The sequence below is a fragment of the Mesocricetus auratus genome, unplaced genomic scaffold (genome assembly GCF_017639785.1).
Source record: "Mesocricetus auratus isolate SY011 unplaced genomic scaffold, BCM_Maur_2.0 Super-Scaffold_4256, whole genome shotgun sequence".
Classification (NCBI taxonomy): domain Eukaryota; kingdom Metazoa; phylum Chordata; class Mammalia; order Rodentia; family Cricetidae; genus Mesocricetus; species Mesocricetus auratus.
In genome coordinates this window covers 17,767,967-17,782,051 of record NW_024429182.1, presented here as the reverse complement: position 1 = coordinate 17,782,051, position 14,085 = coordinate 17,767,967, and the positions used below count along the sequence as shown (strand labels likewise).

At 44.8% G+C, this 14,085-nt stretch overlaps 1 protein-coding gene across 2 annotated transcripts in view; it reads left to right on the top strand.

Moving 5' to 3' along the window:
* The first annotated feature begins 1,300 nt into the window (after positions 1 to 1,300).
* Entpd7 (ectonucleoside triphosphate diphosphohydrolase 7) overlaps positions 1,301 to 14,085 on the top strand; it is a 43,267-nt gene continuing 30,482 nt past the window's right edge. Inside the window, exons 1-5 of one of the 2 annotated variants that reach the window (XM_005063564.4) lie at positions 1,301 to 1,502; positions 1,798 to 1,900; positions 2,561 to 2,743; positions 13,313 to 13,518; positions 13,814 to 13,964. In XM_005063564.4, coding sequence (XP_005063621.1) covers positions 1,893 to 1,900; positions 2,561 to 2,743; positions 13,313 to 13,518; positions 13,814 to 13,964 — 548 coding nt within the window. In that variant the 5' untranslated portion in view covers positions 1,301 to 1,502; positions 1,798 to 1,892. Of the gene's footprint in view, positions 1,503 to 1,797; positions 1,901 to 2,560; positions 2,744 to 6,728; positions 6,875 to 13,312; positions 13,519 to 13,813; positions 13,965 to 14,085 lie in introns of those variants that run through there. The other variant, XM_021235259.2, reaches the window with a different exon arrangement.

Genomic DNA, 14,085 nt, shown 5'->3' with positions numbered 1-14,085 from the left:
TATTTCTACTTAGTCCTGCCTCTTCTGGAACTCACTATGCAGACCAGGCTGGCCTCAAACTAACAGAGATCTGCCTGCCTCTCCCTCCCAAGTGGTAGAATTAAAGGTGTGGGTCACTACCCACAGCTTGATTTTTATGTTCTTTTCCTCTCCAACTCAGGCCCAGACAGAGCACTGAACGTGCTACTCTGACCCAGTCACCCAGCCTCCAGCCGCTCTCTGCTATTAATAATACCCCGAAGTCATAGATATATGAAGCCTTGTCCCTTTCATTATTAAGCTGTTTTACTTACTCCTCTGACAGCATCGATTCTCTGCCAAATGCAGCGACAATGACTGTCACTGGTTACAGCCAGTTTGAATGCAATAGCCGCTATTGATCTCAACTTGGTCTTCATGTTTGTCCCAGTGTTCATGTATATCCTAAGAGGGCTGCGTTTTATGTGTGAAAGGATGGCCTGGCTTTGGGAATGTGTAAAAGCAGATAGTCTGTCCTCCAGGATATTCTGGCTAGTGGAGCAGACAGACTCATGATTGTAATTCAAGGGGTAACTGGAACAGAAGGCGCTTCAAGTAACATCCTTGGAGAAGACCACCCTTAAGCCAAACGTAAGAGATGATCAGGGGCTGATAGTCACAGCAGGTGGAAGGACCAGAATGAACAAAAACTATCAGGTCCAAACCCGCAAGTGTATGTGCAGGGCTTAACCAAGAGGCGAGGCCCATAGTGGAAGAGACAGGTTGAGAAAACCTTAGACTTCGGCCATTCAAGAGGCTTCTCCATGCAAATAAGACACAGGGCAGGGGTCAGCAAGAATAAAAGCTCCAAATGACCGATGCTTTTGTGTGTATCACCGTAAGGTCCAGGAAAATGACACATGTGTTCATGATCCCCACAGAGTTGATTAACGTTGAAGGAATGGACATAAGCGCTTTGATGCAAACACCACTGTCTCCCGATTTTCTCCCAAAGTGTCACGAGAGATGACATCAATTTGTGGAAAAAAGGAACGGGATGGAGGAAATGCCATCGTGGGAACAAAGGTTTGGGCAAGGGGTGTACTGCTGTGGTGAACACCCCGAGACCCACGCTCAGTGGGAGCAGCAGCCCAGAAGCCACCTTAGGGAGCGTGCGACCCAGCAGCGCCAAGCCTCCTACCTGTGCGGGGCCCCTGCCCGCCCTCAAGGCGGAGCTTGTGTGAGACACCTTTCCGATTGGCCGCGGCTCTAAACCGGGGGCGGGCATTCGGGGCCGGGAGCCCTTGAGGATTGGCCGGGCTGTGAACAGACTCTCAGTTTGTGAACGCCGCGGGTTCGTCCGCAGCTCCGGCTGCGCGCAGGGCGTTCCTCTCCGGGTCCCCTGCAGTTATTGGCTCGGTGCGGTTTCCTTGGGGACGTGGCGCCGCGGGCGGCTAGGCCTCCTTCCGGATGTGCTGGGAGCCACGGGGAGCCGCTGGGGACCAGGCTGGGCTGTGCAGAAGGACGAGCGGGCCTCGGCTCCCGTGAGTGGCACCGCGGGAGAGCTTCGGGGCGGAGAGGGACGGGAGGAGGAAGCGGGGTCTCCCATCCCTGCCACCTCTGGTGGTGTGCTCCGCGAGCACGGAGCCGGCCGGCAGGAAAGCCTTGCGTCCGGGATGCGCGTTAGGGTCCTGTGGGCCCTTGGGAGGAGAGAGCCCCGAATGGGGGGGGAGGCGGGAGGGGGTTAGTACAGTGGGAGGGAAGTGTGCAGTCATTGCGGGGAACTGGTCCTTTGGGCACGGCTGGAGGTGTGCCTGAAAGCCAGTCAACCCTTTCCAGGCTGCAGCCTTAGGAGATGCGGGGGACAAGGAGGCCACCCTCTCAGGGCAAAAGGAAAAGGAGGTGACAGACATCGAGACTACTGAAGGGAACCCATGGCTAGGTAAGGTTTGCACCCGTTATCTCTGGCACAGGGCTCAGAGGAGGGTGTTAAGTGGGTTGAGTGTGTGTGGGGGGGGGCACTGGGAAGCTGTTACAAGTGAGGTTTGCCCTGAGACTTCACCTGAACTTTGCATCCTGGTCAGGTGTTTGCAAGGACATCAAAGTGGTGTTCTTTTGAATGGCCCGTACAGTAATTTCCTGGCCATAGCCTGGGGTCGTGGGAGTAGCAGTGATTGCTTCTGAAAGCTGGTGGAATCAGAGCCAGACTCACTTTTTACTATGTGTCTGTTAAAACTGATGTTAAAGTCTTTCTATGTGCATGATCTGTCAAAACATTAAAAAATCAGTTAAATAACTTTTCTGACTATCTAGCTTCTTGACAGCATTGATAGTGGGCATGTTGCAGTTTCTCTGGTTTGCCAGTGGCTCCGGGAGAGTGAAGATCTTTCCATTAACCCAAGATGAAATCTTCAGTTTGAACAGCATAGTAGAAATACCATGAGCCAAGCAGGTGCTTTTTTCTCATATGAGAATAAAAAACCATTTAGCCCTCCCTTGTCATGAATTTTTGCGCTGAGGACTTTCTTCTGCTTTTAAAACCGTTTTAAAGCAGTCACTTACAGAGAGTTTTAAGGCTTAACACATGTTTGTCTCATTCCAGGATCAGTTTTTCCTACGTCTGCCCAGCCTCCTGGTACTTCACTGTGCCCACAGTGAGCCCATTTCTCCGTCAGCGGGTGGCCTTCCTGGGACTCTTTTTTATACCCTGTCTCCTTTTACTTCTATTAATCATGGACTTAGGACACCGGGGCACTTCGTCACCACGAGATAGGCAGTACGAGAGGTGAGTCAGCTTTACATCACTTTGATCAGCTCGGGGTTGAAGTTGTAAACTTTACTGTGGCAGCTGGGGGTTGCACCAGGGTCTATCACTGAGTTGTGGCCTCACCCTTCTGTTTTATTTTGATTGTTGACACAGGGTTCTCACTATATTTCCCAGGCCCAGAATGACCTGGAAGTTACTCTGTAGGCTGATCTTGAAACTTGCAGTTAGCATGTAGCTCAGCCTCTTGACTAGTAGGATAGCAGTTTGTGTCTCCAGACTTGTCTTTTTTTTTTTAATAAACTCTTTAATGCATACCTTTGACTCCTGAGAGATATGATACTTTTATTAGTAAAATACATGCCATTTATTACATAGGAAGGTCCTAACTCCCCTTTAGGCTGTGTTCAGTTTTAGCTTAAGAATGCTGATGCTGTATTCTAACCATGAAAGAGGGCTTTCTATTTTCTTGCCTGGGTGGATTGAGGCTCACTGGGTACATACACACTTAGGATTGCTGTGTGCTTTTGACGATTTGATGAATTGACTTCTCTGTCTTTGTTAAATGAGTCTGTAGCCTTGATTTTATCCTTTGCTCTGAAGTCTACGAGTGTGGTATTAATGTTCTGTTTCAGCTTTCTTCTGAATCATGTTAATGTGATACTTTTCTGTACTTTTGTCTTTGAAAATATTTATTAATAGCCAGGCGTGGTGGCACACGATTTTAATTCCAGCACTCGGGAAGCAGAGGCAGGCAGATCTCTGTGAGTTGGAGACCAGCTTGGTCTACAGAGTGAGTTCCAGGAGAGCCAGGGCTACACAGAGAGACCCTGACTTGAAAAAGAAAGAAAGAAAGAAAGAAAGAAAGAAAGAAAGAAAGAAAGAAAGAAAGAAAAGAGAATGGTTGTTTTAGAGTGTGGGATGGAAGGAGGGAGGGTGGGGGAGATTCCTGTGTGAGTTTATCTGTACCACATGCCTGAGGAGGCATTGAATCCCCTGGAACTGGAGTTATGGATGGCTGTGAGCTCCCACGTGGTTGCTAGGAACCAAATCTGGGTCCTCTAGAAGAGCAGTCAGTGCTTTTAATGGCTGAGACACCTCTGCAGTCCCCATTTTTGTCTTATGTTTAAAGTGGGCTTTTTGTAGATAGTTCAGCCTTGCTTTTTATCCATTCTGGCCAAGTCTTCCTTTAAAATGGGGTGGTCAAGCCATTTGTGTTTTGTCTATTAATTATGTTTAGGCCTCGTCTGTCTTATCATTTGCATTTGCCATATTTGCTTACCACGCCTGCCTTGTCCTTTCTTTGGAATTGAGTACTTTTTTGTGATTCTTTTTTATCCCTTTTGTTGGATCATCAGATACAATTTAATTTCCTTTAATGGTTGCTTTAGGGTTTATAGTTTAATCATACATTTTATTTCTACAAATGGTGTCAGTTCCATAGTTCCATGATATACTGCAGTCAATTAACTTCTCAAGGATTTTTAAAATTAAAAGAAGTATTGTTTTGATTACCCAACTAGTCATCAAATATTCTGTGTGTGTTTTATTCTAAATATTGTATTTATTTATTTTTTTTATAGGATCTTACTATATAGCCCTGGCTAGCCTAGAACTCTCTATGTAGACCAGGCTGGCCTCAACGCAGAGATCTGTCTGACTCTGCCTCCTGAGTGCAGGGATTAAAAGGTATGTGCCATGCCTGGCTCATTAATATTATCTTCCACAATGTTTCATCTACTGTAAGTTTTATTCAGTGAATGTAGGATATCCTTTCCTCATAGAAAATTCTCCTAAATTATTTGCTGTGCTTTCAATGCCCTACCAATTGTTTATGAAGGCCTATATTCTTTTATAAAAAATTCATGTTATATTTTAGATTAATTTTCTGCTGAGGCTACAGAACTAAATGATGTCACCTAGTCATAATTTTCAACGTGATTTTCTTCTTTCTGGTTTTTTTTTTTTTTTTTAAGAATTGCTTTTCAGTTGTGTGTCAGGAGACTTTGGGCTCCAAGTAATAACTCAGACTGACTTAAATAATAATAATTACAAAAAACAAAAACCCCTTACTGGCTCATAAAACTTGATGTCCAGAGACAGAGAGACCATGGGCACCTTATTAGCTTATTCAATGCTTGAAAAATAGCAGCCAGTAGCACCCAGGGCCACAGGCATCTCATTCAGGTCTGTGGAGACAGAAATAGGCTCTGCATGGCCCTCTCAAAAGGATGGAGGGGGATCTTGTCAGAACCCTCTAGCGTTACTTTTCTTGAAACTTCCCTGGTCAGAGTTTTGACAGATGTCTCTTCTTAGTTTTCATCAGTGCAGTCCCCAGGACTTCTCATTTCATATTTCATTTTGTCATAGACCGTTTGGTACCTTCTCTCAGGCCGCTTGTATAACCAACCTTCCTTCTGTTAGAACTCCTGTTTATTTGTAGTTTGGAGTCTTCCTTTCCAGGAGAGAACATGCTGTTTGGGGAACGATAGCAGTCAGCAGTTGACCTTAAGAAACTTGTTAATTAAAATCATAAGTTTAAAATCCAAACCCATAAATTGAATTTTTCTGCTGCCGAATGGGATGATCTTGACAGACCATAACACGGTTTCCCACTGGAAGACGGCATGATCTGACTATGGAACTCCACATGGCTAACTAACATGTCTAGGCAAACCATTAGGAGTGAGTAGTGAGCCATTTGGTGGAGGGTAGATTAGGGCCTGGCATGTTAAGCTGCTGGATCAGGGATGGGGATAGGAGTGGGAGATGGGGAGGAGGGGTGTTCAGATTTTATCCTGAGGGTAGAGAAAAGGCTTAGAAGGTTTTGAAGAGCCGCGTGTTATGGTTTGCTCTTTAAAAAGCTCAGCCGTGGCTGGTTGTGGGTGTGTGGGTGATGGTGGTGGTGGCATATGCCTTTAATCCTCAGGAGGCAGAGGCAGGTGGATCTCTGAGTTCAAGGCCAGCCTGGTCTATAGAGTGAGTTTTAGGACAGGGCTACACAGAAAAACCCTGTCTCAACAAACATACAAAGCTCACTTGGATGGCATTGAGGAGAATGATTTGGAAGGAAATAAGGAAGCAGAGAAACTGTAATACTTGAGCAGAGGGGAGAGTAGCCTGGAACTGAGTGGTCTGGAGGCAGTAGTGACCTTAGTTCTTATTAACCACTGTATCCTAAGTGAGCAGGTGTATAACTAACTACTTGTTAGCTGGATTTAGTTGAAAGGAGCCCTGCGGGACTGGGGCACGCAGATTGTTCGCTGTAAGGACATTCCTACAGTCCTCATACCTTGAAACACTTGGTCAAGCAGCCAGCAGCTCTGGGCCCTAGAGCTTATGGTTATTTAATTGATGACCATGTACACACTGCCGCAAACAGCTGTATGCTGTAAATTCCGCTGGTGGCAGCCTCCACGAGACCGCGTTCGTGTTTGTTGTATCGTATTAGACCCTGGGGTACAAAGATGAATCAAACGTGGCTCCTGAGCAGAGTTCATAACCTCATTAGAGAGCAGGTCTGAGGGAATAACTGAGATAGTCATTAAGATCAGGAACTGTACACAGTTAAGAATCAGGAACAAAGTTAATCATAAATGAATCGGAAGAGACTCGTGGGTAACTGACCAAATGTGCTGTCACTAAGTTCATGTCCTAAAAGTGCGTGCACTTCACCTGTAAGATGGGCTCTCATACACAGCTTGCTCTTCTTTTTCTCCCTCCTCCTCCTCCTCCTCCTCCTCCTCCTCCTCCTCCTCCTCCTCCTCCTCCTCCTCCTCCTCCTCCTCCTCCTCCTCCTCCTCCTCCTCCCCTCCCGATTGTTTTGTGTGTGCTCTTGCTTGTCCTCACTCAGTCGGCAGGTTGACCTGAAAGTGTGCCCCACAGAAGCCTGAAACACTCGCATCTTCCAGCCTCAGATCCTTATGTCCTTCGATTACAGTCAGGAGCCAACCTGCCATTTTTCTTTTCCGGTGTTTTAATTAGCATGACTCCCAATGTCTTACAGAGCCAAAGATTGCAGCAAATTAGAATGGTGGCTACTGGGAGTTCAGGTTGTCAGCAGGTGCAGGTGCAGTGACAACTGACGTGTGCCCGTGAGGCAAAGGACGGAAACCATGTTGTATTGCATGCCTGTAACTCAAGCCCAGGGAGGTAAGGCAGACTAGGCTACATAGTAAGAGCCTGTCTCAAAATACTGGCAAAAGGTGCAGTGAATAGTTCCAAATTTCTACAGTGTCTGACATAGTGAACAAGTCTGTTAAAACTTTTATTATATAGTGTGATAATTTAGTTAATGATGATCTTGAATGCTTGCTTGTGGTCTTTTCTCTTCAGATCACTTAGGGACCTGTAACAAATATAAGTGAAAAGATCTCTGAAGTTCAGAGGCTTCCAGTATGCAGCCTAGGTGAGAACCATAAGGCTGGTGATAGTTCTGGAGGTGGTATTATGAATTTAGGATTAATTAGTCCTAATCATTTGCTATGAGTCTTAATATTCTAGAATCCTCTTCATTTTAATGGATAAAGTGGGAGTGGAAATGATTTCTTGTCTTGTCATTTGAATTAGGAATAACGCATCTAGCCAGCTGGAGTGGTGCATGCCTTGAGATGTAGGGGTGCTGAGATCCTGTCTTGGAAAAACAAAACCAGCAACAAATAAAGAAATAAAGTGTCTAGACTAATTGACCTAAACAAGTGTTAGCCCTAGTATATTATTTGAAATAATGTTGATTTTTCTATTCTTTAATTCCCTTATTTGCCCTGAAATGTCTTCTGAAAATGATGGGCAATATTGTCTCTACTAAAAGTTCTGCTTTTTCTTTGCTTCTCTCTCTGTGTCTCTCTCTGTCTCTGTCTGTCTCTCTGTCTCTCTCTTTCTGTCTCTGTCTCTCTGTGTCTGTCTGTCTGTCTGTCTGTCTTCTGTCTGTCTGTCTGTCTCTCTCTTTCTGTCTCTGTCTCTCTGTGTCTGTCTTCTGTCTGTCTGTCTGTCTGTCTGTCTGTCTCGTCTGTCTCTCTCTCTCTCTCTCTCTCTCTCTCTCTCTCTCTCTCTCTCTCTCTTCTGTAGCAGCAGCTGCTGCTTGAGTACCAGGGAACACTGACTGACAGCAGAATGACAAATCAGGTAACTAGGGATCATGGGGAAAGCTTTATCAACAGTTGTGAAAGATTTAAGGCAAGCCCTTGTGCTTGTGACTTTTTATATTACATACAGATATTGCATAGTTACACTTTTCCTACCTGAGTTGTTCTGTGGTGTTCCACAGAGGGTGCCATGCCTCTGGGAACAGACCCCAGGTGTCCTCACAGGAACACGGAGACCTTTGCTCAAGAGAAAGTATGCCAAGGAACACTGCAGCCATTCTGTGGTCTCAGTAAATACCGCATAAGCTTATGGTGATCTTTCTGCAACCTTGTGTTTCAGCACTCGTGGAAATAGTGTTTCATAATACTTTATCTTCTGTTAGAGACCTTTAATTGGCATTTTATTCAGCGCCTAGTGATATACCATTTCTAAGGTTCTACCCCTGAAAACATTAGAAGCTCCTGTGTGGGCTTTCTGTGGGAGTTTAAAAAACCAAAGAGTTGTATTTTCTTTTTCATTGGGAGCACATACCCATATTGTTTCTGGAGGTCAGAAAGAGGCATTACGTTAGATTAAAATAAAAATGGTTCACTTTAGGATATGCATTTGATGTTAGGTTTTCTTTGTAAGAATTTGAAAGAGTCCTGGTGAAATTGAAGACAGATCTACACATGCATTCATTTGCTTCATCTTACTGCCCTTTAGTCCACTTAAAAGCAAGGGTTTAAGTTATAAATGCTCTTGTCTGGTTGGTCATGTTAGGAGGTAAGCAGTAACCTTTCAAACTTTTTCTGGACATGCACTGCTGTCATCCATGGACGGCTACTGTAATGCCCCTGTGTTTGGTTTTGAGTTATGAGTAGTGTCATAAAATGTGATGACATTCAGTAAAGAGCTGGCGGGTCCACACCGATGGAGGCCTCATTCATTGACTTTTGGCGCATTGCTGAGTGCTGTTTGAACTCTGGAAGTGGTTTAATTGATGTTGATCAAGTAAGCCAGGTGATAGTATGGTCACTTATAGCTGTAATGCTGTTAATATTTTCAGGATAATGGCAGTACAAGCCTTCGTCTTTTGTTTCTACTTGAGGGGAGGTATTTGTGGTGGTTAGCTTTCATTGACTCAGCAGAGTTAGACAGAGGAGGAGGTGGAGGGAGAGGGAGGCTATGAACTGTGTGAGAGAAGGGAAGGAGACTGAGGTGTGCGGTGTAATTGGCTGTCTCTTGGGAAGGGTCCAGTGGTGCACGTGATTTACTGTGATGGCCACGGCCAGGTCGGCAGGTCATAAATGAAGACATTCAAGAGACTGCCAGGTGGCTGGGAAGTGTAAGCGGGCAGATGAGGGTCTCTGACATTAGCACTCCAGAGAGCGGTTCTTCTGCTGCTTCCTAGAGGGAAAGCCCTTCTGCAGTTGCCTGTCTGGATACAAGATAAGAAAAACGGAGACTTCGAAATCTCAGCCAAACATCAGCTAGGGAGAGGAAAATAAATGCCATCTGCTCCTTCCTTTCGGCTCTGTGGTCTATAGCCAGCTGACATTTTTTTCTTTTTGCTCTTGCTCTCATGACAAAGTCTAAAGGAATAGAAAACTAAGTTGAGTGGCACCAGAATTAGAACTGGGAAATTGCTTATTTCAGCAAGAATCAGGAAGGATAACAGGCCACTCTGCACAGTCGATTGAAACTGTGCGGTTGATTTTGAGGAGAGCAGAAGGAAGACATGGAAGAACGGTGAGCCAACCAGCAGTTCCACTCCGTGTGCTCCAGGAGCAGTGACTGCCGAGTGACCAATTCTTAGGCACAGGGAAATGAGGACCACTGACCAGTGCTGCAGGTAGTCAGCCTGCTCTTGAGAAATGGCCTAAGCAAATCCTTAAGGGTTCGTGCTGAAATGTACACCAGCTCCTCAAAGGGCATAATGGCAGTCTTAGAACAGAAGGAAAAGGCTTTTCAGTGGCGGAGGGATAGTGCTGTGGGTAAGAGTGTGTATTGTTCTTGCAGAGGTCTTCGGTGAGGTTCCTATCACCAGCACCTGTCTGGTGGTTCACAACCACCTGCCACTCCAGCTCCAGGGGACCCAGGCTCCTAGGCTCTAAGGGCACTTGACCAGGTGTGGTGGCATACTCCTTTAATTGCAGCACTCAGGAGGCACAGGCAGGGGGCTCTCTGTGAGTTTGAGGCCACCATGGTCTATAGAGTGAGTTTCAGGTGAGTTGGAGTTACTTAGGGAGACCCTGACAAAATAAACAAATATTTTTGAAGTGACTGTGCTTATTATTAGAGCCAGCATTGCTACACAGTGGCTTCTCCTGAGAAACCAGGCTGGGCAGTTGTTAGCCACGCACAGAGCCCTAGGCTTGATCCCTAATACTGCATAAACTAAGGGTAGTGATTACCCAGAACTTGGGAGGTAGAGGACAAGATACACGAAACCCTGCCTCAAAACAAAACAAAACAAAACTGGGAAACCATTCCAAAGGCGTTGAGAAAGAGTAAGAAAAGAGGGTAAGAAGGCGGATGCTTGGGAGAAAAAGTTTAGCCTTATAGCATTGGCTACCAAAATGTGAGTCCTTGGGGTCCCTGGGTCCATTTTGAGAGCTGTGAATTCAAAGCTGTTGTAATACGCTGAGATATATCATCTACTACTTTCATTGTAGTAATTCACAAAAAGTTTACCATCTTAACCGTTTTTAAGTGTACAGTTCAGTGTATTTACATTGTTATAAAACAGATCTCCAGAACTTGGTCATCTTGCAAGTCTGAAACTCGATACCCATCAAATACCAACTCCCCTTTCTTCCTCCTTCTAGCCAGTGGTCCCCAACTATTTCACTTTAGTTTCTATGACTCTGAATCCATAGAGCATCTATCTTACCGTGGCTATCTTATTTCTCTTGGTACAATGTCCCATATAGCTTGTAACGAGACTGTCTTCCTTTGTGAAGCTGAATCGTAATTCTCTGTGTGTGCCGACCACGTCTTTCTTACGCATTCCTCCACTGCTGGGAGTCTGCATTGATTCCCCCTCCTGACTTGTCGTTGCTGTTGGCCTCTTTCAGCAAGTTGACAGTGCCTCAGTGATCTAAGGGGACATTCAATTGGCTGGCTTAGCACAAATCAAGGCAGCCGTACTAAACTGTACTTGTACTCGCTGCATTTCACTTTGTGATACAGTTGTGGGGGGGCATCTAATGCACTTGGCGGCATTTTATTTACTCTGTGATGAGTAGGCATTCAGCTCTCCTGTACAACAGAGCTGTCTTGAGGGAGAACCCTTGGGCAGTCAAGCTGTGAAATACTTTTTTTTGTTTTTTACTGTGAGAAAAGCTAGTTTTTCACACTTAGGTATTTCATAGCTATTTTAAGGATCCTATCTTATGACTGGGTGTGATGGTCTACGCTTTTAATCTCAGCACTCAGGAGGCAGAGATGGGTAGATCTCTGTGAGTTCAAGATCAACCTGGTGTACATAGTGACTTTTAGGCCAGCCAGAGCTACATAATCTGTAGTGAGACTGTCTAAAAAACAAAACAAAAACAGAGGGTATGTGGGTGAAAAAAAAAATGGTTCAGTGGTTAAGACAGAGGACCCAAGTCTGATCCCAATACCCACAAGGCAGCCCACAAAGGCCTGTAACTGCCCTGCACATGGTGTTTGCGTGAGTGCGTGTGCGTGTGCGTGTGCGTGTGTGTGTGTGTGTGTGTGTGTTTGCAAAAAGCTCAGACCCGTGAAATAATATATATATCTTCAAAACTAAGAAAAGTGACATACAAAGGTTTAAACCTTAGGCCTTGTACGCGCTAGGCAAGCAGTCTACCGCCAAGTTACCCTTCTGACCTGTAGACCTGCTCTTGAAAATGAATGAAATAAGCCCGTTACCTTTAAAGGGAACAAATGTCAGCATTTAAATAGATAAAATTTGAGTTTCAAAGTGGGAATTAGAATTTTGAGTTCATTTTTGCAACTGTGAATTTGGCACTTCCCAAGATCTTAAAAGATTTTTTTTGAGAACATTGATGTTAATGTTAGTGAATTTTTTAAACTATAGAATGAATGAAATGTGTCAACATTAGGAATATTTGCATAATTAATTGAATCAATTTTTCCAATAACATTACAGAATCATGCTTTATTACAAAAAGCTATCCTTTTTATAGTGCAGGATAAACCAATAGGTTTTAAGATAGTAGAATATAAATTCTTTTGGGGAGGTAGGGCTTTTGTGTTGGCTAAGTTTTGGTAGCTCGTTTTTTTTTTTTTTTTTTGAGACAGGGTTTCACTATGTAGCTTTGGCTAGCCTGGAGCTCACTATGTAGACCAAGCTAGCCTCCAACTTACAGAGATCTGCCTGCTTCTGCCTCTGAGTGCTGAGATCAAAGGCCTGAGTCACAGCCCCTGGCTTGTTAGTTTTTTATCAACTTGACACAATCTAGGTTCTTCTAGGAAGAAGGACACCTCAACTGCGAAAGTGCCCCTGTAAGATTGGTTGGTGGCACCTTTGGGCAGCTGGTATAGGATAGGGTAGGGTTAGAAAGCAGGCTGAGCAAACCATGAGGAGCAAGCCAGTAAGCAGCCTCCTCCATGGCTTCTAGTCAGTTCCTGTCTCGAGTTCCTCTTGCTCTGACATCCAACAGTGATGGAGTGTGACCTGAAGTGTAAGATGAAATAAGCCCTTTCCTCCCCAAAGTGCTTTTGGTCATGGTGTTTATTACAGAGTAGAGACCTTAACTAAGACAGTTCCAATTGCAGAAAATCTCTAAGGAACTCTCCTTGTTTCAGGGTATAGTATAGAAGCAGAGTGTCTCCAGCATTCTGAAGGTCTGTCAACACTACTTCTCGGTCTGGGGATGTAACTCAGCGGTAGATGCTTGCCTAGCATGTGTGAGGTTCAGTCCCTACATCATTCAACCGATGAATAAACATAGATTTAAAAAAAAACTTCCCTTTTGCAGCAGGTGTGAAAGACTAGGTCATCACACACTCAGCTAAAACTGTCTGTAGCATATTGAATACCATAATGTGAGAATGTTGACCAAGGTGCAAATGACATTAGTGCAATTATGAAACAAAACCATTCGTCTAGTTTTTGTTTCAGTAAGTGTAGCATAGATGTGTGTGTGTAGTATATATATGTTGTGTTAATAGGGAATGAATTTATCATTGTTATCTAAGTGAATTAGTATTTAAACATTTGCTAGGTCTAGTGGCTCACACCTTTAACCCAGCACTCAGGAGGCAGAGGCAGGTGGACCTTTGTGAGTTCAAGGCCAACCTGGTCAATATAATGAGCTCCAGGCTAGTCAGTGCTGCACAGTGAAACCCTGTCTCAAAAAATATTTTTTACTTTATTTTGTAATATACCGAGTATACGTAGATCTAGCTTATATCCACAAAAGTTTTGGGGTCCAGTAGGATGTGAGGACCTTAGTGAAGACTCGGCAATTAACTAAAGTGAGTGCTAGTCCTCTTCATGGACCCAACTCATTTCTCTCTTATCCATCTTAGGTATTTAGCTCGGGTAGGAGACCTTGAAGCCACCAACACCGAAGACCCAAATCTGAATTATGGACTTGTGGTGGACTGTGGTAGCAGTGGCTCCCGGATTTTTGTTTACTTCTGGCCAAGACATAATGGGAACCCCCATGACCTACTAGACATTAAACAGATGAGAGACCGAAACAGCCAGCCTGTGGTTAAAAAAATCAAGCCAGGTACTAATCAGAATACATTTGTTACTAATCTCTTACGTACTGTAGGTGTATGAAGCGAAAGGGGAGGAAGGGAGCCCCCCCCCCTGTTTTTGTGGGAATCTGGGCAGTGGGAGGAATCTCTCATTTAACTATCATTCTATTTTCAAAAACATAAATGTAGTTCCTTGGACGGAACCTTCCGAGTGATTGTTTTCTGAGTCTTATGTGGTCTGCATTAAACACACACACACACACACACACACACACACACACACACACACACGTATGTACGTATAAATGTCTGGTTTTACTTAAGGGATCTCTGCAATGGCCAACACTCCAGAACATGCCAGCGATTACCTGCGACCTCTGCTGAGCTTTGCAGCTGCTCACGTGCCTGTGAAGAAGCACAAGGAGACCCCCCTCTACATCCTCTGCACAGCGGGCATGAGGCTGCTCCCTGAAAGGTGAGATTCAGGACTGTACAGGACTTGTGGAAGCAAGTCCCATGCAGCCAGCATGGAGGCAGGGGAAGACACCACAGAGTTCACAGGTGACAAAGCTGCTTGCTCAGGGACAGTGGAGCCA